The sequence below is a fragment of the Montipora capricornis genome, chromosome 2 (genome assembly GCF_036669925.1).
Source record: "Montipora capricornis isolate CH-2021 chromosome 2, ASM3666992v2, whole genome shotgun sequence".
Lineage (NCBI taxonomy): Eukaryota > Metazoa > Cnidaria > Anthozoa > Scleractinia > Acroporidae > Montipora > Montipora capricornis.
Window position 1 is genome coordinate 4,713,408 of NC_090884.1, and position 22,820 is coordinate 4,736,227.

The following is a 22,820-nucleotide window of genomic DNA, read 5'->3' on the forward strand; positions in this document are numbered from 1 at the left end:
AAAGGTTGTGTCATCCTTCTTCAAAATACATTTAGAGTCAATGACATTTCTTTATTCACACACCATGATGCATTGGACAATGAGTAAGTCTGAACAAAATAACACACTTTAGGTTGCTTGATGTGATGTACCTTTTTGGAGCTCAATTCTGCATTGGAGGTTTTAAGTTGTTGGATGTTTTTCATTTCTGCAGCCTAAAATAGATTTCAAAAGAAGTAAAACGATCAAACCAATCACAGTGCTCATTTTCTTTTTAGTGAAGGTCTAAGAATAATTATTATAACAAAGGTTATAAAATGCTTTCTTCCCCATTAGATTTCTCCAAAGGAGTCTTTCAATGATGTCTCTCTTGCAACACAGCCAATTAGAGTGTTATCGGATGCACAGTCTACTTGTTTACATCGCAAAACTATCCTTGCCTGTTGTTTATTTAGATCACCAACGCCACTCTGAAGCCCCTGAATCTCATCTTCAAGCTGGAAATAGAGGCAAATCAATCAAATTAAAATCACTACAGTGATGAAGGGTCGAGTCAACTGGAGCTTTCCCAGAGGTTTTGAACTGTTTGAAAAGTTACATGTACAGTGTAACTCAGATCCGCTCCCAATTGTTCAAAAGCCAGATAACTTTATCCAGCAGATAAGTCACTGTCTGACAGTTTCTATCTGAGCCAAGATTTTGCCAAAAAGGTCTTAATAGCAGTACACCTCTAATACGTTTTAAGAAAAAGCCAACACTTTTAAGTTTTGAAACAGAACCAACACTGTCATCGTCAGTTACATTAATTTTGTGAGAGTAAATTTGAAACAAAATTGTGCAAAGAAACAAAATTAAACAGAAAGATAAAATTTATTTGTTGAAGTTGTTGATTTAACCCTTTCACTCCCAAGAGTGCCACTTACAGATTTTACTCTGTCTAACGCCAGAGAATTTTACTCGTCAATGGGGAACCCCACGGGGGTGAAAGGGTTAACAAGAGCTAGATTCACTCAAAAACTATGTCCCCATTAACCCTTTCACTCCCAATAGTGCCACTTATAGATTTTACTCTGTCTAACGCCAGACAATTTTACTCGTCAATGGGGAACCCCACGGGGGTGAAAGGGTTAACAACGGCTAGATTCACTCAAAAACTATGTCCCCATTAACCCTTTCACTCCCAAGAGTGCCACTTATAGATTTTACTCTGTCTAACGCCAGACGATTTTACTCGTCAATGGGGAACCCCATGGGGGTGAAAGGGTTAAAGCAGGCTTCTCCTCCCTTTTACTTGCAAACTCTAAGCATGTCTAAGTAATTAGACTTGAACAAAAACCTTAACACACTGGCCCCTGGGAAAGAGACTTGACAGATTTTATTCTGTCTACTGCCAGATGATTTTCTCGTCAACTGGAGGATTCCCAGGGTGCCTCAGGAGTGAACACGTCAACCGGTCAAAAACTTCCCTCCACTAACCCATTGACAGGTTGTGAGTGACACTTAACAGATCTTACTCTGTCTGACGCCAGACGATTTTACTCATCAACTGGGAGGGTACTAGGGTGCCTGAGCAGGGATCCATATTTGCAGTCGTCTGGTCGTCCCAGACCAGCAATGAAATCTCAAGTTTAGGCACCATCTTTGACCACAAGTTATTTTCCTTGAAATCAAACGATTGCAGGCTCAATTTTCATGTAACTCACCACTGGCATGGTTGTTGGCAAGTCGTTTTAGCAATGTGGTCTCAGCTGATGATGTGGCGTTAGTTACAAGGTGCTTAACCACCTCTGGCAAAAAGGAAGAAAAGTGTAGCAGAACCTGTTGCTTACGAACAGGAAAAATATAAAATCTTGGTAGCATTTAAAAGGAAGACACTAGACAGGAGCACTGAAACTTTGGTTCTTTGAATTGTAACTTTGTACATTGTAAGCTACATTCAAGTATATTTTGCCGTGGCAGATATAGACCACTCTAAATCGGGTTCCCGCGGTGCAAATAACATAATACTCCAGAGTCAAGATTCATAATTTCTGACGAGAGTGTAAAATAAAATGTGAATGCTCGGACAGTTACAAGTAACTTTATCGACCATTTTCTATACTTCCGCATTTTTGCCCAGGCAAAATAGGATTTGTGCGGGCAAGTATATCATAAGAAGTAAATGTGCTTGCCCGGATGACGACTTTGATTAAAAATGAATGTGGATCCCTGCTGAGGAGTGTAATTAATGGGTTAACCAAAGTTTAACATGGAGTATTTTCCACTGGATAAAGATTATCCCTCTTCTTCTTCTTCTGTTGTTTTCAAGATCAAAATGCAAGACGTTCATTAATCTTGCGAGTACAAAGGACAAAAGATTCCAAACAGCAAGTTTCTGAAATGTTTCCATCACACCTTCTGAATTTGATGGTCTTCCTCTGCTCTTTTTGTTCTAGACAATCAAAAGAAAAAAAGGTTGGAAAGTTACTCTTATTGTATGTACTAAGATTGAGAATTTCCCTTGAGATGCATGTAAGGCATTTCAGTCCCTAAAATTACACGACTGTAACAGACACCAAGAACAAAAGATAGCAAAAAATTATGATCATGGTACTTAAGGTCTAGGATTTGTCTGCGGAGCTCCTTGTTGTGAGCCATTAACTGATCCTTTTGTTGCACAGCGGCATCCTAAATGTGATAAAGAAATTGTCATTCATGATTGGTTACACAATTAACAGTTCTTAAAGCATAAAGGAAAATAACGCAAAAGTAACGAAAACCTGCACCTAAAAATTATTTTTCCTTCACCAAGAGCATGAGAATAACAGGACACCCAAGATGCCATGCATGCATTTGAATAAATAAGAATAAATATTAAATAAATATTATTATTATTGATCTCCGGTGCAGTACTTTACATTCAAGAAAACAGAACAGCTGCCAGGAAAGCCCTAATAATAAGGACTTCTCCAGACTCTTTACACGGTAGTCTACACCGATGCTGTGTGACTAAAGGCACCCGTCGAGTGAGTATAATTTGACCACTACTGTTGGCCGAAGTATCAGTCAATATATTGGCGGATACAATAAGCTTGAATGAAAACTTACCACCTCAGCCATTGCGTTATCAAACACATACTCTCGACTGCCTTTGAATTTGGTAAAGTTCACAATGGCACTATAAAAGCAAGGAGGAATAAAAAGACTATAAAATGTACCTTTGCTTTTATCTACAAAAACTCTCAAATTTTACTGCCCATGTATAATGCAAATGGATATATGGCAAAAGCTATGTTCCTGACACTTGGAAATTGTGAGGAGAGCTCATATGTAAGTCATGCATGACTTCACTCTTTATTTTCCTTTACATACATGTATTATTGTTTTAATTTGCTACATGTACACACAGAAAGACATAAAATTCATAAATATGACCTACCTTAGGCAATGAAGAGTCTTCTTTGGTTCTAAAAGTTAGAGAAGATAATTACAGTGTAAGAGAAAAACACTGCCTTTATTACATGTATTTTAATTGTTGTGATAAAAACACAAATCAAAGGAGCTCAATTAAACTGTAATTTTGAAACCAGCAATAATCATCCAGGCTGGCCATTTAAATATAATTCATTTTTTCTGCGTTGTTCAAAGTTTTGTAGATAATTATCAATGACTCAACTTACTTGGTGTAACAATGTCAAAAATACTGAAATTTTCCACACTACAAGCATACATGAATCTTTGCCTGAAAGTTTCAGTCAAGCAAAAAATAAAATTAATATCGGTAATCGAATGGTGACGTGTGAAATTATTCCTATCCAAAATCAAAATATTTCCCAAGCCTTTAGGCCTTTGTGGCCAGTATCAGGCGTGACAAATTACGCAATGAAGACCAAAAAATAATGCTGTAGTTTTTTTTTTTTTTTGCCAATAACCACCAAAGTGCACTAGCTGAAGCAACATGTATTCTGTACTGTTGGCAGCTAAGGATGGAGCAGAAGAAAAGGGATTGAACTTAAAAAAACTGGCCAATTTTTTTCAAGTCTGGAGACGGTGTCTTCAGAAAGTGGCCAAAACTTAAAGTAACATGAATTGCTCTTTGTGCTATAAATATATTTCATGTCTTCTCAGTGGGTTGTCAGGAATGTTGCACATGTGAGCATTACAGTGTACGGTACTATTTAAGATCTTTTATCTAGTTTTGGCCTAAAAACACCAAATTTAGCATGACAGTGCTCCTTTAACCTTGCCTAAATTACATTTAGCCTTGCATAAACCCTTTCCTCCTAAGAGTGACAAGTCTAATGCCAGCAGTTTTACTTGACAATGGCAGTCGAGGGAGAAAGGGTTAAAAAAATCACTCACAAGGCGAGAGCCAGAACAACGAGTGGTGCACTCTCATCGTGAAGTTCAGGGTGTTCAAAGATGTCCATGAACTTGAATTGTGGCTGTGTAAAGAGGAATGGATACATCATCATCAATGCTCTTTTTAACTCACCATACATGTATTTTCACTCATAAAAATAGCAACTACAATCACTTGCATACATGTACAGTGTAAAGTTTACATTTCTATGAATATCTTTCAACATTAACTATTTGACCAACTACCGGTAATTATTTTTTTACCACAAGTTAAATTCATGAACTAGCTTGCAAAACCGCGTGCAGATTGTCATAATGTTGCATTGTAATGGCATTTACCAGGTGTGGTAAAGCTACAATAGTTAAGTATGCAGAAAGGTACATGACATTGTATCTCCAGTAATCACACCTAATAACTTGACATCCCCAACTATGCTGGCCCCAGATGTTCAAAGGGTAGATACATGTACATGTAACTTTATCCACTGTCCAACAGTTTCAGTCTGTGCAAAGGTTTCAGTATTAATTGGTCACGTACATGTAACTGTGAATATACACACTCTACTAACACACCTAAGTAAATAATTATTAGTATCGCGATAATCTTATAGTTTTGCCTATGTGTGAGCCGTCAATATTTTGTGGTATTGCCATCTCACTTTTGCGGCCTGTGATTAGTTCTAATGTTGAAATTGACGTCGTTGCACTGAATTGGGTTGCTGACGTACGCAAACAATACGTTTCGCAGGTAAAAAGAATTGAAATTTTGATCAGACGCAGGTTGATTAGTTTACAGTTTTATTTATCCTTATAAATGATGGATCGCGATACAAAACTAATTGGGATTTTGAGACGGCAATACCGCATTATATTGATGGTATTGGGAGAAAATATATTCCGTATTGGGTTCGCAACTCCGCCCAATACGGAATATATTTTGAATTTTCTCCCATTTTTTACTCTTGATAAAGCTATCCAGACTTTGAGGAACTGGGACTTGGCCGTTCATGCGCATCACTGCCAATAATTTGACAACCTCTGAAATAAATGTGTCCTGAGCTATGTAAATAGGCCCTCTATCTCTCTATCCATGTAAGCTTCTGTACATTTAGGTTTCGATAGTAAGAATGAAAGGTGGATCTATGCAATTCTCAAAAACGTTTGTATTGGCTCCGGTGAAATGGTCCAAAACAACTTGTAAGACAAAACAATAGTTAGCTTGTGTTTATCACTTTTGCATTGATACCACGAGATATTACTTTGACATAATTGTTGCAAAAAGCCAATCATTGTACCTGAGTAAACTGCTCAACGGGAACCCCAAAGCTAGAAAGTACTGCGACATACAAACGCTTCATCTGCTGGCTCTAAAAAGTACAAGTATTGAACGATTCAGATGATGTTGCAATTAACTAACAGTACAGACACGAACGTGAATTTCTGACAAAGTCAACTGATTTAGGTACCCATCACAATTGTGTAATGCTAACAGGTTTAAAATGAGAGCGATGACTTAAATACACGTCCTTTTTGTTTGAAGAAAGTGCCTAAAACATGCGGAACATCTAAAAATAGTAAGCTTAAATTGACAACGTCAATCGGCATGCTCCGAGCCATTTCTCAAGACTCTTAAAGCTTTAGATTTTCGCATAGGTTCAAAACGTTGTGGTCAATCACCAAGAAAGCTTAAGCATGCATTATCAGTTTCAGCACAGCGTAAAATCGTATTAACAATCATTCTAATGCGAATCAATTTCCCCCAGCATCGAAATCGCGCTCTACCTGCGGTCTCAAAAGATCGTCCACACTCATCGAAACCCCAAACATTGACTTGCAGTTTGCCACAGCTTCCTCTGTCGTTAAAATTGGAAATGGAAATACTTGCTTATCTGAACTCATGGCAATACGTAAGTAATAAACTGTCAAAGTGAGAGGCAAGGAAAGGTGCCTTAACATAAGATGGCGGACTTATGGAGGGAATTTGTATGTGATTCAAATCTGTCCGCCCTTACTAACAGCAAATTTCATTGGTTACTGAGTCATACGTCACTCCGAGATTGCTCGTGGCTCTTCTGGGATGTCACGCAACGCTCTCCACTCAGTTTGCCCGCATGGCAGGCGGAATGAGAACGGGCGCACGCGAGGGAGACACGCGAGAGGTGAGGCAGGCGCTCCCTCTCCCCTCGCATGTATCCCTCGCGCGGGTCCGTTCGCTTTGCAAGGCTAAATTTGGTGATGTTGGTTTGATAGATTGTGAAAACAATGGGAAAGGAATGTGGCTTGAATGTGAGAAGCCAAGGAGTTACGGTTCTTTACGTTCACACACAGGCCATAATTTGAGCTACAAAAAAAAAGCGGGCTGTAAGTTACAATGCAGCCCTGAAACTTTAGTTATGGAGGAATGCGCTGTAGCCTGGCAGCAGGCTCACTTGTTTGGCGAGAAAATACTCGCTCAATACCCCAAACAAGTGAGCCAGCTCGCTTCACAAAAGACGATCTGAAGCATGCTCTAAAATTACGGGTGCTGAGTTGAATTCAGAACCGGGAAGCATCAAGCATCAAGAAACGTTTGGCACAAGAAAACAAGATGGAAGAAGCGCGAGATACGCTCGAGCCGAGAGTGGACTTTTGCTTGTCACCTTTCACGAATTTCGTGGATGCGCGCCACGGGCGCACATAAAAGCGATCCGGCTATTATTTTCGATCTCCTAATAAGGGCAAACTACTTGATGCGTAAATCAAGGTCAAAAGGCTTTGTTGCCTACGGTGAACGAGTCACAAGCGGAGGCATATGTGAAGGAGTAGCGGAAATGGTTGTCTGAATCATACTGATTTTACACACAGGAGCAACTGATAAAAATATCTTTCTTTCTGATCATGCGCTTCAACACTTCTCACCCAGGCTTATTAAAGAGCCAAATATATGAAATAGGCAAAAGAAAACTCAAATTTTTTTCATCTTCTTTGGGCAAAAATCTACTAATCCTCTTAAACTGACGCACTAGCCTGTATTTTCGAGAAAGCTTTGTTTTCAATTAAATAAATCCGCAGGATTCATCATTAAGTACAAAGAAAAACACAATCACTTTCTATTGCTTTTATGAAAGCACGTACTTTAGTAAAATTATCTTGAGCTCATTGTAACCCATACCCGAATGCAGACAGGCTTGGTTTGCAGCAAAAGAGAAAAATATTTACTCGAAGATTTAGAGCTAGAATTATCTATTTTCTGAATGAATCCTGATATGGCAATGACCTTTTTTATCCGACATAGTTAAATTACCAGCTTTTGTTGTTGTGCTGTTAACCTTACAAGGAAAAGAAATTGAAAATCCACTTGATGCACCGGAAGTAAAAAAAAAGAGAGCGTTTCATTATACATTGTGCACCAGACAATGCAGCTCAAAGAGAACAGAAATTCCTGACCAGCCGCCCGGACGAAAAGAGCAAGAAAAATAGGAAGAAGACCTTTTCTGATAAAATTACAATGATCAGGTAATTTAAGTTAATTTCTCTATGTACGTTGTAGTTTTTTTTACCCCGATTTTTCAAATAACTCATACTGTGACGCCTCTAGATCCTCATATGATCGCGGTTGACCGATTTGGCTCGAATAAAATAAGAGAAATTTCATAGTGAATCGTGGAAATAAAGTGGAGACGCAACTGTTCAGGCGTGGAATCTAAGAAACAATCCTGCAGCTGGCGAGAATTTTTCGCTTTTGTCGGCTCTATCAACATCAAAATCATTTTAACCTTTTCGTCAACTATTAGAGGAATTTTATTCAGAACTTGATTATCATGTGGAAGGAAAGAGAGCTAAAAATTTAATGCTGTCCGTTTTATTGCGACCAAAAATCTCGGTACCTGACCCTGCTTGCCCTCTCATCAGTATTAACAATCATTTCAGTTTTGACAAAGGTTTTAGTGGTGAGTTGACATCTGGAAAACCGTGCCAGCCCTGTCAACCCAAGACAGAGGCCATCCTTAGGGAAAGGATAGGAGATCCTTGCATTTGCCTTCTGGAGTGAGGACCAAGTTATTCGCCGCCTGTTAAGTTGACAAAATCTCAACAGAAAAATAGCCGCCAGCGAGAACAACCTATTCAAGAGCGGAAAGTTTCCAATGGTCTTTATCCGGATTCAATTTGACAACAAATCTCTCTAATGTAACTTCTCCCTCTGCAGGGATTTTATGTTTGTCGTGGGAGTTCTTTTACACATGATCGACGCTGAAAAGATTATCCGCATGGAGAATTTTCTTGAAAATGTCAACTTCCGCGACCCAAAGAAGTTTTACGTCAGGAACAACTTGGATGTAAGTGATTCTTTTAAATAATTGACGATCGAAAAATCCTCGCAACTCAATATGACCAAACTAGAAAGTGCGTAATAGTATTACAATTTTTGTTTCATATTGACACTTAACACAGCGCTGCAGTTCGCTTTAGACTCATTTGACATGTACAATCGACTTTAAATGCATTTTTTTTTCTCTTTCTAAAACTGAGTATTTTCCTTACTTTGCTAAACCAAACCTTTTACCGTGAATCATCACGAGATTTCTGCATTTGCGTTTGGTTTGAATAAGTAGCCAATCAAATTAGGGGCAGCACAGTGAATTGCATAAAATTTACGTGACCGACAAACGCGGGAAATATATAGTGATCAATTGTTCAGTATCGTATATTCGTTCACGCTCCTGATTGGTTTAGAGGTATTTAGCAATTTTCCTTTTCTTTCCGTTTTATGGGGGTGGTGGGGGGAGGGGAGGGTGAGGCATATGATTAAAAACAGTAAGCAAGATAACTTCTTGACTGTAATTAAGTTAAGTAGGGAAACACCATTTTGCCACAGCGACTTCAAAGACTAACTGCAAACGACCTCACACGTAAACCACTCACTACCAAGCCCTGTAGCGTTTATAAGTCGGGCAAAAAAGGTAATCAGCCAATTTCTGTGATATTGTTCTTTTAGGGGGATGTGGTTTTCCAAGACAATGAAACAGCCTCGCTGCTTGTGCATGTATCCGCGAATGACGATGAGATGGAACGAGTTAACGTTGTATACAACCTTCTTGATTCTGGGGACATTGTGGACATACAATTGGTGAGTCGTAACGCGAAAAAAAGTTTGAGTTAATTGAATGCTTGATCCAATCACAGAGCCACCATAGTAGGCTGAATGCGGGCCCGAATTTTGCATAAGTTATATATATTAGTCCTGGTCAAGTAAGTGTTCCCAGTTCCCGTCCCCGCGAGAGCGGGGTCGGGGTGGGTGAGGGGTAAGAAGGAGTCCTGGAACCGAGACTCATAGGCACAGGGAAAGAACTACTTGTGTACAAAGATGATCGAGTTACACAGAAAAAAGATTATTAATTATTAATAAAATTCTTCCTTTCGGCTGCTTCATGGTTTTCTTTCGAATTATTAGTTTTCAACTTGAATCTTTCGCCTTGTGTATGGATAATCGCCAACAGTTCACCCTCAACAAACGACTCTCCAAATGAAATTTTCATAGGAAACTTTACTAAGAATTTTAGAAAACCATATAAGTATGAACAGAGCATATCTGTCACGATGAAGGTCGCTGTTTTTAGTATGTTCAATCACAGATAACATTTCCTCATCTAAACAAGAGGGGGAACTGGGAGAATTCGAGACGTTTGCATAACTGTCGAGAATTCTCCCAACCCCCGAGTTTTTACATGAGGCTGAAAAAACACGGAAAAAAAGTCCTCTATTGCTTTTATAAAATATTTCCTGTCTTAAGTATATAAATCAAGTTATGACCGTTTCTTTTGTTTATATAGTTCATCACTCCCGAGACACCAACCAACTGGCCACTGATTGGCTCGCTGGCAGGCGCGAGCTTCTGTTTGGCAGTTATTATCGCTGTTTTGATAGCCATTGTGATCATGAAACGAAAGAAAAAACGTCGACAGAAGTTAGCAGCAAAGGGAGACAGGCTGGAGATGAAAGAGCTTGGACAAGCTGTCGCTGGTAAGCACTTTATCAGTCCATTCAATTATACAACAAGAACAACAACAACAACAACAACATTGTATTTAAATGCAACTGAAGATATTTTAGCGGTTATGCACCCGTTAGGCTCGGTTACAAGCCGCTGTTTCGGGTAATTAATGAGCCACGCTCACTCCCGGAAGGATACCCGAACTCGAGCGAGCGGCGGAAATCAAGGCTATACACTCGTGGGAAGAGTGGGAAACTACTTTCTTGCAATTGGCGGGGTGCGAAATGAGAATCCCAGACAGGATTCGAACCTAGGACCTCCGTAACACTGGCCAGCGGTCGGATGCTCTCCCCATTTAGCAACTAGAACTCATTGGGAGCTTGATCGTTTATTTAGGTCCTGAATGGACTATGTGTCCGGCTGGTCTGCGGCTTCTACCGCAAAGTCATGTGTCTACTAACAGATACAATTAAAGATGCTTTAGATGACTCGAAGGTGCATGACTTTGTACCCCGCAGACCAGAGGGACTCGAATCATGCCTTGGATTCTGATCTTTCAGTTGTCCGTTCAGTCGCCCGTCGCCTAGCAACTAGTGAATTGTACTGATTGTATCATGCCAGTGAACGCAATGCATTAAGCGAAGTTCGTAAGTTACATGCAGGAAGTGCTGACTCGCAAAATTCCAAAACAATACACCACTTTCATAAATAGCGATCACTTTTACATTCTTTTGTATTTATGTTAATTAGACCTACTGCCCTCATTTTGAAACAAATATTCTTTTGAAATTTGCTCGTTGTAGCGAGGCTAGAAAGCCTTATTAGCATTAGCATTAGCGATTTATTTGGCCGCCACTATGAAAGAGTTCGAGTGGAATAAGTGAAACGCCTTCAGCGGTGTGATAGTCAGCGAGGAGACGTTCGTTGAATTGTCGATTGGTTTTCGGTGTTCGTAAAAACGATCTTTGAGTCTTTGTTTGGTTTCTCCAATGTATTGTGATAGTGTATATTTAATTAATAGATTCCATGTTGCCATGCGTCTCTTCAGAAATGGATCACAGATGACGTCAAAATTGGCATGTCGGCATACTACGTGAACAGCATTCACTGCTTGGAAAACCCTAAGTGGAAGCGGAGAGGCACTGCCTTTCGAAATATTGACTATATGCAACATTTTTCTTCAGCGTTCAATCATCCGTGCTCTTTTTGTTTTTGGTTTTTTTTCTTTTTGGTAATTTAAAGCATTTGCCATCATATATAGCCTTCTATGAAAGGAACGCTTAATATTTTTCATTATTTCGTACTTAGAAAAAGTGGCAGCATTTGAGGAAACCGAAGGACAGGACAAACTGACGCTTGATGAAATTGATGCAAAGAAATTTAGTCGTCCAGTACAACCGAGTCCCAAAATCCAGAGTAAGTTGACTGTTACGTTTCTTCTCGGTTTCATTTGCATGAGAGTTAACTTAAATCTGTCCTTTTAAAGCATTTGCTATCATAGCCTTCTATGAAAGGAACGCTTAATAATTTTCATCATTTCGTACTAAGAAAAAGTTGCAGCATTTGAGGAACCCGATGGACAGGACAAACTGACGCTTGATGAAATTGATGCCAAGAAATTTAGTCGTCCAGTACAACCGAGTCCCACAATCCAGAGTAAGCTGACTGTTACCTTTTTCTCCACGGTTTCATTTGCATAAGCGTTAACTAAAATCTGTCCTGCCTAGTGATTGGGTAAAACAGTTCGCGCCTCGTTACTATCTCAACCAATCAGGGGGAAGCAAAGTATGAACTAAATGAGAATTTAGTCACCTATTCAGCTCACCTATTCGCAATTTTCTTGCAGTCAGAGCCGAAATTTTCTCTTTGCTTTGCTTTAAATTGTGGTCGGTTTATTATAGCGTCTGTTTCTGTTGTCATTGATCTTACTCAGGTTACGTGAATAGACTGCTTTGCTAATGAGTTTCTAGTGAACCCTGGTTCGTTTCAGTGCCTTTCGCATAGAGAAAAATGGCCAGTGATAGTGTGGTTCATTCGAAATTACAACTTTGTTTGTTTATTCCACAAAGGACTGGGACAATCCAGGATTCACTAGGATTTTCCTATAACCTAAATAGTCTGTTCGAAGAGTGTTTGGTTTTTAACTTACGCGTTGAGATGATTAGAAAAAAATAATGGATGACATAAATTGATCAAAGATCCTTGTTCACCTAACAGACATCGTGTTCTTAGCCGAATTTCGCACAGATCGACGAAAAATTTTAACCGACCAACCATAACGCTATGTTTAACAATAGAGCCACTTGCAAACAACATTACAAGCATACGAGGTTTCTAGGGTAAATCACCTATCCATATCTTATTGCTCAAAGTAATTGGGTGGGGTAAGGTGGAAAAAAATACAACTTTCCATCTTTTTTTTTCACTTAGGAAAGATGGCCAAGTTTGAGAAACCAAAGGTGACGTCTAACGAAACTGACAGCGAGAAAGAAGCGACTTGTGCATCGAATGTAAAGCATTTTCAAGGTAAAAGTTACCTCCTTAAAATATGCTTAGCTTAGTCGTAACGGGAAAAATTAACACCTCAAGAAACATGAAATATTTGTGTAAGTAAAACAGAAACATTAGAGCAGATTAGTTCAAGACGCAAAGGAGAGCTCAAAGTTCAAGGAAATTAAGCGTTAAGCTTTGTTTTACATGAAAAGGCACCTGAAAACTTTCACACGTAAGGCCAAGATAACTTGTAATTTGGGGAGTTTATATTCAAAATGAAACTCAGGCTATTGTGTAACATAGCCTCAGTACTGTTATAAGTCTAATTGACTCGTTGATTTAATGACGCAATCTCAAGAGAAGAAGGTATACGCTCCCGATTCCTAATCCGGACTTTGACAGTTTTAAACTGGAGTTTTCATAACATCCTTACACTGCCTGTAAAGCCATATAACCTTCTCACAGAACCATACCTCTGATATATTACATTGGCGCCTTATAGACGTCCCAACATTTTCACATCATCTTTAGGCACATCTGTCTTTCAAGATCATTCAAACCTTTCACATGCAACTCGCCAGAAAGATAAACCGGCATAAACATATTGTATCAAAGGAAAAAGATCATCGCCTTAACTTCTTAACCTACTAATGCTCCCAAAGACTACAACTGCTATGACCACAGAATCCACGAAAAATTTCTCTTCCTTGCAGATACACGTGGTAGTACTCAAGAGTCTCAAAGCTCGGGACTTCCTGGTCCCCAGACATCCACCGTGCGGACTTCACGCACCGTCGTCCTAATAATCTCCATGGTTGCTGTTGCCTTAGCAACAAAAACAGCTCCAAAAGCTAAGGTCGTCATCAACGTACCCCGAAGTTTTGTTAAGAACGGTTCCATGGTTTTCTTCAATAAAGATTTTCATGGAAGGTTGATATTATCTCAAAGCCTGAAAGAGCGATTGCAGAAAATTCAGCAGTTTGGTAGGTCTTGGATAATGCTTGCCTTATCAAAATTTTTCTTCCTGATTTCGAAGTCAACATCTCTATCCTATGGGGCGGAACAAACTAGATAACTATTTCAGCATTTCACCTGGCAAACAAATTCGGTGATCCCATATAGTTGCTAGTTATTTGTTTCAGATTTTGCTACGATCGGTTTATAGGTCGACACCAACAAAATCCTAGCAAAATGTAAGCTACTGTTGGCAACCTCAAAGTCGTCATGTTCCCCTTAGATTAGTCTCGAGATCGGACCCATCAAGACAGGGTTAGGTTAATAAACAACTTTCATTAAAACTGAGACAAATTCTGGAGGGATGTCCTCCTTACCGTTACTCATCCGTCGAAGGAAATGAACAATTCATGGAAATGGTATCAATGAAATTCTCCTAATATCTGTAAACGTAAATTCTGACTTTGAACGTGTGTTATTTTTTCCTCCAGCCGTGTCTCAGGCGACAAAAAAGGTGTCTTATGCGGATCCATGCTTTTCTTCATGCAAGTTTAGTTGTGACGCACAAGTTCAGCAGTGTATCTGTAAGAGAGGATTTGAAATGAAACAAAGTGGATGTCAAGGTAATGGAACCTAAGACTATTTTTCCGATTCATGGGGAAAACAGCTAACAGCAGTACTATAAATTAAAAGACACATTAGTACTAATTAAAGTCGGTCCATAAAACAGCAGAACTATAAATACACATATAAGACACTGTAAAAGACATATCAAAGACACAGTATATTGATTCGCGAACCTGATAGAGTGACTTTTTTTTAACCTTAAAATACGCCCTTTTCAAAATATTTGGCAAGGCGCGAAAATGAAGCAACGCAAGAAACAGAGGTTGAAACAGTTCCGGTGCATAACAATCACTGCGCCCGCTGTACTTGAAATCTGTACATGCAAGAAAGGGCCAAGCATTTCTCAGTTTAAACTGAGAGATATGGCTGCGCTTAAAAGCCTGTGTTTGTAATTCTCCACCCATTTTGTTGAAAGATTTTCTACCAACGCAATTTAATAAATCAACTTGTATGAGCGGGAAAGGACGTCATTCCATTGTCCTTTCCTGAGCCTTGTAATTTTCAATCAACGCTGACATCTAGCCACAAATCTACAGAAATCGCTTTTGTTCTGGCCTATAAAGGCTAACATGATACTCCTAATTTTATTATCTTTTAGATGTGGACGAATGTACAAGCAGCAGACATAACTGCCACGTGCTATCCACGTGCAGTAATACTAATGGAGGGTTCAAGTGCATGTGCAACGATGGCTTTTGGGGGGACGGTCTCACGTGCCACGGTGAGTTGCTATTTGCTGATACATATCGGTCATTCTGCATGACAATAAGAAGTTAATTCATTTGACATTTCTTTAATTTTTCTCTCTAGTCTGTAGTGTCAAACCATGTCCAGAGGGATTCTACGAATCCGAGTCGTGCACAGGAACGCGTGATCGTGTTTGCAAAGGTATCCAAAACCTTACATATTATAATAAAGTTTCTACGCATTCACAAGTCTATTTTATTCTATTGCAGATTTTATAATTGGCACGTCGAGACCAGGACTAATTTTCCCTTGACAACTGGTCGCTTTGAAATGACTGATTCGAACTTCAGTTGGTAAAGAAGTGGTCACGTGTCGTTGTTGTATTTTTTTCTCTCGAGTATTTCCGTTCAAAGCTTGCGACTGCAAGTGAATTTAACTTTAAACGTTTCTCCGACAATTTGTAAATGGTTGCTTAATAAACATCCTAGTACCAAATCAATTTGCCGTGTTGAGTACAATGACCGCTAGGGGAACTTAGTGGGTGATCACCTGGTAAGAAGGCCTCAGGTCAACCTTAAGGTTATTTAATTAATTGTTTTAATTTTGTAGCTTGCAGTCCTAAATGTGGTGGAGTAACGTACGAGGCTTATGGTTGTGGACTGAAGTTTGATCGGAAGTGTGTTGGTACGTTAACAACATCGATTACATTTTTTTAATCGTTGGGCAAAAAATGTTGGACTGAATTAATCCAACTGCTAAGTCTTGACATGATCATCGCAGTTATAAACGTAGACTGCGAGCAGTCAGTCAGTGGTAGACTCTAACCAACGCCCGCGGTATTTGCGACCCGCAGCTTCAGACATTGATAGTTTAACCTACGCGTTCGTTTCAACGATTCTAGAACAAACGAGAGACGACTGTTAGCAGTCTATTATCATAGACGCTACTTTAGCAGCAGCGAAATGAAAGGAATTTTTAAGTGTCAACTGTATTTATGTGCTGGAGATACAGTACAGAAATCAACTCATGCTAAATGGTAGATTGAGTTTTCAGGAGAGGGGAAAACAAGAATACGTGGAGAAAAACCTCTCGGTGCAGAGTAGAGAACCAACAAACTCAACCCATATATGACGCCGAGTCTGGGAACCGAACCCACGCCACATTGGTGGAAGGCGAGTGCTCCGTTTTACCACTGTGTCATCATAACTGCGATTATCGTTTCAAGACTTAAAAATCACTACGCAGTTCAAATTTGATTGTATTCTGAAATTAATATAAATTCCAATAGAGTGTCTAATTAATGGAACTAAAATTGATGGGATCTTCAGTTTTCTGTGCAATGTACAAAATCATACAGCTTACGTTTTTTACCTGTTTTCTTTCCTTTCGCTTCAGATATTTCCAAACCCCTGACGCTTAGCAAGATGGCAAATGAAAGTGAACATTATCGTGGTGGGTATAAAGACTTATTCAGTCTCTTAGTTGTTTGTTTTGTTTTCAGTGTTTTTGTACAAACGTTTTCTGACATACCTGAAACCGGCAAAACGGCAATATTTCGTCTTGAGCTAATTGAAAGAAAAGAAGTTAACTACGCCAGGAAATACACATTCTTTGAATTTTGAGATTGAGGGAATCAAGTTATTGTCTCGAAGAAGAATGAGTTCATTTTCACAAATATATATCCCAATTTCGTTTATGTATCATCCTGAGCAAAAGATGGAAAAGGGAATCATTTTGAGTCTCTAACCTTGTGGAACTGGAATAATTTCACATGTTAATGATAAAGCCTGGGTGGAGTGGGTAATGCCATGCAGGGTGTCACCATCAGGGTTTTGTTGTACACTAAAAAAGAACCCCAAATAGTATTTAATCTCAAGAAATACAAACAGTGATTAATATTATCGTATCTTTCAGTTCAATCAGGCTCCAAGCTTACTTTCCTGCATCCAACGAAAGATCACGTTCTTCTGGAAGATCGCTTTCAGCTGAACAGCACGAGTACCACTTTTCTCCTGCAAAAGAATTCGTCAAATGAGACGCAGATCCACAGGAACTCAAGCTTTGTCGTAGATGTTAGAATTGAAAGTGTGGGCTTCATTCCAAGGTACAAGGATTACGATGCAACAAAATCCAACGAGAATCTTGAATTTGCTGGTGTACGTGGTTTTGCAGAGGTGTTCATGAAGCGTTGTCGCTTTCCAGCGCCTAATCATTACGAGGTAAAACATGAACTCCACCGCAATAGACAGACAAGGGTCTATCAGACAACCTGTTTTGAACACTCACAAGGGCTGTGTCCCAGTTATGTGACTCCAGGAGAGTTTTACTACTTTAGATCTTTAAATGATGCATGCGACACCGCAGAAGAGGCTATGGTTTGTCGAAAACGGGACCAAAGGGACTGCAGACTCAAAGAAGAATTGGATAGACTTTATTGCACAAATTACACTAACATTCTTTGTGGTGTATTTGGCATCAAAGAACCCGACTTCATGGAGAGCCCTTTACAGTCGTTTCCAACACGGTTGTGCGCTGATGCCTATCGAAGCTGCAGCGTTTGTAGGGATGGCTGTTCGAGCTGCGACCATTCAGCGAGTGGAAGTGGTACCTCTTGTTCCTGCTGCTACAAAAAATGTCTCCATGACTGCTCGCCTTATTATCGTTTGTCAGACTGCACACGGATTCCCAAAAGGTGCGCAAAAGGAGACACAAGCCAATTTACGTTGACTATGAGCAAACCAGCCGACTTGAACTTGCAGTTCAACTGCTTTCTGGAATATGATTTTCCAAAGGCACTGTATACTCTAAAATACAGAGTGCGGCATCAGAGTGGGCGCTTTAATTCGTCTTGGATCTCTAAAACTTTGAAAACTCTTCGCAGAGATCAGAGCACTCATTCAAATATACAACATGGAACTAACCGATTGGATTTTTTGGAAGTGAAACATTCAACAAATCTCGATATTTCCCCGCTTCTTTACCTGCGAGGCCAAAGGTCTGTCGACAGAGAACCGTATGCTTATAGTGTAACTAGTTTGGATGGGAAGAATGCATCCCTGGGCAATGCCAACGTGACAGAACCAATCAAATTTCAAACTACGAGTCCTTTCACAATTAACACCAAAACTTGGAGTAATGGCGAAAACTGTCAGACACTTTCCAAGTGGACGCAGACGATTCGAAAGCCATTCCTAGATTTGAAACCGATAAAAGTAAATTCTATTGAGGTCCTAGCTGGTGGCGAATTCTCGTACCAAATACAAGATCCTCGGCGATTACCCATGATGTCTATGCACATTTCCAAGGATCAATCAGTTCTCAAATACGTTTTAAGGAGTTCAACAATCCGTAACGATGAAACGTTTCAAAGCAGCTTGTTGCGGAGAAACACTACCTGGAGTATAAAAATATCAGGTGTTTTAACAAGCTGTCCTGGGTTTTTTACCCTTCAAGTCATCGACGAAGTTGAAGAAGTTAAAGTTCTCGAGCAGGATGTGGTCATACTTTGTCCCGAAAAGAGCTTCAGATTGGACATTCATGTACCCAGACTCAACAGTGATAAAGAGAGGTTGTTTAGTATATTCTTGTCCGATAGCAAACAGAGGCTAAAGCTTCAGTTGGCTTTGGTTGACAAAAATGCCAGAATAGAAAAAGATTTTAACGTGGAAACAAGCGACGAAAATCCGAATCCAGCTCTCACACTGATGCCTCTCTTTGTGGCAACCGGGTGTGTGTTGCTGTGCTTGCTCGGTCTGATAATATATGCACAGGTTACCCACAAATCTGATGAGGACGCTAAGAACGGCACTGCAGGGTGGAAGTTTGTCAAAACCCAAGAGAACAAGAACACGGATACTGAATATAATAGACCGCAATCAAACAGTGACGATGACAATCGACTTAAGAGGAGGCATCTCATTCTAGTTGCATTCTTGGTCACGTTTAGAATTGTCTACAGTGTTGTCTTTTCATTTACAGTGGCTTTCACTATTCTTTCCCTTCTCCATGGACCTAATCTAGAAATACTTATGGAATACCAAGAGTTCGTCCAGAGTAAAATCAACGAAAGCAATGCTATGGCCTTACAAATGGACCAGCATCGTGAACGCGAAGTAAAACACTCGCTCGATGCCACTGAAGATATCCAAAGGTCTTGCGATTTCTACCTGAGGCTTCAGTTGCGACGGCTTCAGTACAACATGACCTGCTTGATCCAAGAAAACCATCTAAAAATATTTAATAAATTGAGCAAAAAAATCGTTAAACAAGTAACTGAGAAAGTTGGGGAGTTGAGAAAAGCAATCGATACCCGTATAGAAGAGTTCCAAGGTCGTGTCAAGCGCAAGCTGCAAGATACCAAGGAAAGGTTACAAGACTATGCTAAGAGAGTGTATAGCAACGGCTGGTTTGCCTTACCGAGAGGAGCTTACGATATTAACAAGGGAATTTCTAGACGAAAAAGAAGGAATCTTGCCGTTAACTATACTTATATCACCAGCCCAGATAATTACGTTAAAAGAGTGCCAAGAGATGCTCCCTCGAAAACGCCGCAAAACATCTTTTCTATCAGGGCGAAGCGGAGTTTAGCTGATGGTTCATTCATCGGTTTTCTAGACTTCGTTGGAGTTGTGGATCAAGACAAGCTCGTTGAGACAGAGAAGAAAATCAAAGAAAAGCTTCAATTTCTTAAAGACGGGCTAGCAGACTTTTCAGAAGTCCTCAAGGCTGGAAAGACTCCTGAACATCCTTTTAGCACAATTTTGATGTGTCCTTTGAGATTCATGTTAGGCACTGCAAAAGAACAGGCGGTACGAGGAATTAGAAAGATTGCAATCGAGGGAGAAGAATGGGCGAGGGCCAACTCAGCCTGCTTTGTGGGTGATATCAGTGATTTCTTCGCATCTAACGATTCCACGAAAAACTCTGACTTCAACGAGATGGATCATGGCGACTCCTTCGCCGAGCGTATAACGTACGAAGAAATAGAAGGTGTGGATGAAATCGGCAACACTTCTACAACGAACAAATCGTCACTTATCGAATCAGCTCACGGAAGATCTTCCTTTAACATCGAAAAGGGTGACATTGTGGAGGAAAATGTCGATCAACAGAAGAAAGAGCTGTTGGAGAAGGAAGGAAAGATATCAAATGTCACAAGTGTGTACGATTCCGAAGTGTTCATTTTAACCAAAAAGGCCATTTTGGGTGTAGTTGTGGTGATCGACATTCTCCTCTTAATCTATCGAGGATCGAAGACATACCAAATCGCTTTGAGTCTTATTCAAGGGTTCGAGGAAATTGTAGAACATGACGAGAATGAATTCAAAGAAAATCCACTTTCCACGAAGCAGAAAGCCGCGAGATTTCTCGGACGGTTTTTTGACTTTCTCGCCAGGATATTTACGAAGTTCCTGAATACGTGCAAGAGCATTCAAAAGAAAGTCATGCGCACCAATCTACTACCAATCTGCATTATAATTACGGCGTCAGCTGCAGTTATTTACCTTCTCATTGCTTTTGTGATCAATGTAATGAACGTTAATGTTATTGAAGCATTGGGAGGTTTTGATTTGATAGCCTCTCGCCTCGACACCGACTTCAATTTTACAAACCTTGCGATCGCTGATCAAATCGACTTCATAAACAACAACGATATGCGGTTGTATAAACAGTCGATGAGCCAGTCAATGTCGGAATTTATCAAAATGGTCGAGGAATTCAACAAAGATCAACAAGAACGTATAGATGAACTTAAGCAACAGCTTTGCTCTCTGGAGAACGAGACCGCAAAATGCTTCGAGGAGACAGATTTATTTGCATCGTTCCTCAGTTTTGAGCCGCAAGTGTGCATTATACCGACGTTAAAAGGAACGCCGTATGACGGATACGACGGAAAAGCCTATCGCCAACGACTAAAGCGAGAATCAGCACGTTTTATCGACGCTATCCGTAACGTTATTTTGAATACCATATACTTCCTCGTTGGGGTCATTTTGGTGGTTCTCGCGATTGCAGTCGTTTCCTTTGCGGCTTTTCGTTTCCTCAAGTCAAGAGGAATGGTGCGAGTGAAACGTGTTCACGTTTACAAAGCGCTACCTTACGAAATTGTGGAACAATTTCACATGAAATCTGTCGAGTCTGATGACGAACTCGATGGTGAGAAAAAGTCTGAAACACAGCGAGATCATAGAAAGAAACTAGAGCCTGCTAAGCGTTTTCTAGCAGCATCTCAAGAACGTTTGAACCCTACAAAGAAATCTCCAAAGGATGATGTTTTAGGGCAAACAATACCCTAAAGATGTAAATAAATAAGCACTGATTCACCCTACCAATTTTGAAATTGAAGATAATCGTAAAAAGTAAGTAATTATATCAAAATCCTTATCTTCAGTCTTGCCCGTTAATTGTAAATAGTTGTTGGAATGAGCCATTACCTTGTATATAGCTTTTAGTAAAGAGTACACGAGAATTAAATTTCGATTTGTATATGTAATAGGGCAACATGCTGTCCAATTTGGAAATAATTGGATGAGAAAAAATATAACGACTGACTGCCAACTTGGACGAGGCCGTAGGCCGTAGGCTAGATCGTGACATCCATTGAAAAGAGGGGTATTGCTTGGAATAAAGTATGACCCAATTATTTTGCGTGTTTGTTGTATTGATCAGGCGCTATGCACCAAAGTCTACTGTTTGGAAGCACTCACCATCAATCGCATTCTTGACTCTTACATCAGCCGTGCTCCCTCTTCAAGGAACAGGGCTGGCGCAGTGGCTGCACCACGAGCCAAGTCTAATAATGTGGCCAGGGCTCGGGGCCATATCTGGCGGTTTGAGTTTGATGGTTCTCAATTTTTTTTCCGAGAAGGTTTTCTCCGGTTTTTCCTTTTCCACAAAAAAACGTTTCATTTGATTTGAGTTAATATGAGTTGATTCAATGTCACTATAGTGTTTCCAATTTGTGCCTCATAGCGACAACACTTGACAGTTAAATAAAGTCCATTACTGTTAGTGTCATTTTCTCATAGCGTGCAAAACAACACCTTTCACGCTATTACGAACTTCACAAGTTCACGAGCATTTTTAGGTATTTTAAGGCGGGTTCTAGTCGGAATACCGGTAGATTTTTTACGCGAAAAGTTTAGCTCAGGTCTTCGCGAATAACTCTTTCCAACCCCAGGGATATTAATTAATTATGCACGGCCAATGATTGGTCACGGGGCTCCTGTGTAAGGGCCCGTGTGCACTGGGCAAGTTTTTGTTTATTTTGAGAAAAAAATCTGTCATCATTTCCGTGATACAAGTGCGCACGGTGAGTTTTTTTGCCCACCAAGTCTTGTCAAGCCTGAACAAACTGCAAAGGCGCCGTCGTACTGCTTCGGAGCAGGACAAGTTTTTGTGAGGCGTGAAAACTACACTCATTTTACATTTTACACGAGTCACGCAAACAGCATATCAAGAACCTATCAGATAAACAATTTACAGATGAACAGATAGCCTTGTTATCAAGGGGTCTAAAGTTTATTCCAACACCCGTGACAAATGAAGACTTTATAAGGCGCTACCTTTTAAGAGATTTCAACCTTTTTGCAAGACGAATGCGCCTCCAACGCATCTTTCACGGGAAAGAAAACAAACAACACCCATTCTACGTTAAATCAACGTGGGAACCACCGGTCCAAAGAAGAGGTAAAATTTGAACTAGCAAACATTCCTATAAAGAGGCCGAAGGACAATCTATCACCCGGTCAAAGGCGTGCATTGAAGG

The 22,820-nt window shown here is 40.0% G+C and overlaps 2 protein-coding genes across 2 annotated transcripts in view; one reads left to right on the forward strand and one right to left on the reverse strand.

Moving 5' to 3' along the window:
- Positions 1-6,314, reverse strand: part of LOC138038545 (kinetochore protein Nuf2-like) — a 29,923-nt gene extending 23,609 nt beyond the window's left edge. Inside the window, exons 1-10 of the mRNA XM_068884481.1 lie at positions 6,103-6,314; positions 5,616-5,687; positions 4,321-4,403; positions 3,639-3,700; positions 3,398-3,425; positions 3,067-3,136; positions 2,573-2,646; positions 2,374-2,410; positions 420-476; positions 132-194 (exon numbers count right to left, since the gene is read on the reverse strand). Of these exons, the coding sequence (XP_068740582.1) occupies positions 132-194; positions 420-476; positions 2,374-2,410; positions 2,573-2,646; positions 3,067-3,136; positions 3,398-3,425; positions 3,639-3,700; positions 4,321-4,403; positions 5,616-5,687; positions 6,103-6,276 (720 nt within the window). The 5' untranslated portion in view covers positions 6,277-6,314. The remainder of the gene's footprint in view (positions 1-131; positions 195-419; positions 477-2,373; positions 2,411-2,572; positions 2,647-3,066; positions 3,137-3,397; positions 3,426-3,638; positions 3,701-4,320; positions 4,404-5,615; positions 5,688-6,102) is intronic.
- A 1,402-nt stretch (positions 6,315-7,716) lies between these two features.
- LOC138037717 (uncharacterized) lies at positions 7,717-21,689 on the forward strand. Its single transcript, XM_068883626.1, has 14 exons — positions 7,717-7,815; positions 8,507-8,636; positions 9,296-9,427; positions 10,131-10,320; positions 11,600-11,707; positions 11,840-11,947; positions 12,722-12,817; positions 13,498-13,767; positions 14,230-14,361; positions 14,964-15,086; positions 15,176-15,253; positions 15,662-15,736; positions 16,448-16,504; positions 16,967-21,689. Exons 1-14 carry the CDS (start codon positions 7,808-7,810, stop codon positions 21,346-21,348), a joined length of 5,889 nt encoding a protein of 1,962 aa, XP_068739727.1. The 5' UTR covers positions 7,717-7,807; the 3' UTR covers positions 21,349-21,689.
- The last annotated feature ends 1,131 nt before the right edge of the window (positions 21,690-22,820 follow it).